The sequence below is a fragment of the Tachypleus tridentatus genome, chromosome 10 (genome assembly GCF_004210375.1).
Source record: "Tachypleus tridentatus isolate NWPU-2018 chromosome 10, ASM421037v1, whole genome shotgun sequence".
NCBI classification, from domain to species: domain Eukaryota; kingdom Metazoa; phylum Arthropoda; class Merostomata; order Xiphosura; family Limulidae; genus Tachypleus; species Tachypleus tridentatus.
In genome coordinates, this window is record NC_134834.1 from 169,101,921 (window position 1) to 169,103,696 (window position 1,776).

Sequence of the window (1,776 nt, forward strand, 5' to 3'; positions counted from 1 at the left end):
CCTCACACAAATATGTAGTTGGAAAAGGGAAGGGTATTTTTGCAGCTTTTTCATATAATTGTGGATATTCTTCTTTGGTACTACATCAGAACTTGACAGGTTGTTGTTTCTCAATGGTTCGTTGCAATGTGGAATCTGAAACCATATCAATCGTACTCTGTTACATTAAAATCTATTGATCTATCCTGCACTTTAAATTGATATTTTACTAATGTATGATTTTCTAACACCATGTATTGGTCTTTTGGAAAATATTGGTTCACTGAGTTATGCAGATCTTCCAAATGCTGACAAATTTAATTGTACAATATCAAAAAATCACATTCGTTATTATCACCACCGATCTCGTCAAAAAACAGTATTTAAGTATTGTGAAGATGTCAAGCTCACGATGGCGGGATACAAGTGGTCCAAAATTCTAACATTCGCTTAACGTTTATCATTTGCCCTTTCCTTGAAGTGACAGGCTCACTTCGTTCATTTTCGAGAAAATGTCTGCCAAATACCCAACTCGGAATAACCATAATTTGTCTGTCAGTCGTTCTTTCAAGTAAAAATGATGTTCCATGAAAAAACAGTTTGTTAATCTCGTAATTCAAACAATCGCACAAGTGTTTTTCCTCGAGACAACCATCATACTTCGGTAGGCAGCAGTAATGACTTATGCAAACTTCTCATTTCGTCACACAGAATACTAAAAAGACGTGTACTCTAGGGTCGAGATTTAATAAAATTAATACTTTTACTGCTTCATCAAGGATATTCTTTAGTGAAACTGGCATTTTCATTGCTATTACAATTTAGTGCCACTGCCTTGATTTGTGCTTAGGCGCCAGCAGTTTTACCCACCATGCACCATCAGTACAAATTTCCATACAATTATTCCAGGATAAACCATGAGATTCTAAAACGTTATTCAACACACTGAATGTTTCAGCACCAGTTGTGTTTGTTGGCAAGAATTTACATAAAAAAAACCTTCTTCGATGGTTAGTTGGTGCTGATACCGGACTAATACAAACAAAATAGCAATTCCAGTCACGTCTGTAGATTCGTCCATTTGTAAGGCAAAAATACAATTCTGCAGACGAGATATTACCTCATTCTTCATGTTTGCAGCTAATTCTTTAATTCGATGAGTTACTGTATTGTTGGAAAGTGGCACTGCTGTGATTTCTTTTACTGACTTTTCATCCAGCATACATTCAGTAACATCATCTGTACAAGGGTTTATTAGTCTCTCAGCTATTGTATGCGCTTCTCCAGCTAATGCAATAAGATAACTTACCCTGTTATATGCTTCAGTGGCTTTTGTCATTTCTAGTTTGAAAAGCTGTAGAAATAAGTTTTGGCTTTCAAAAAGTTGATCACATCTACGTTTGAAATCTTCAGTTCCTTTTTCTTTAAATTCTGAATCATTGGTCTCAAAATGACGCTGCAACTTAACTGACACCATAATACTATTTGAAAATGTTCTGTTGCATAAGACACAATAACGTACATTATTAGCAAAAAAACCTGAGGGAAAGATAGCTTTCGTCATATTATCGTTTCTCATTTGCAGCTTCGCCCAGTTTCTTTGGAGTATATTCCTCTCTTTCATGAGTCAAAGAACTCTCTGATGTGTGAGTTTCATCTTTTTCATCAACTTTGGACTTAGACGGTGCAGCTGTATGTTGAGAAAGCGAGTCTTCTAACCTCCCTTTTTAAGCCAACGATCCATCCTTAAATATGATAAATATATTTTATAAATAGATTTTCTTTCATTTTATAATA

At 35.1% G+C, this 1,776-nt stretch overlaps 1 protein-coding gene across 1 annotated transcript; it reads right to left on the bottom strand.

Annotated features, from left to right (window-relative positions):
- Nucleotides 1-916: 916 nt before the first annotated feature.
- On the bottom strand, nt 917-1,456 carry LOC143228565 (zinc finger BED domain-containing protein 5-like). The gene has a single exon (XM_076459804.1). The coding sequence runs from the start codon at nt 1,454-1,456 to the stop codon at nt 917-919; it is 540 nt and encodes a 179-aa protein (XP_076315919.1).
- Nucleotides 1,457-1,776: the final 320 nt, after the last annotated feature.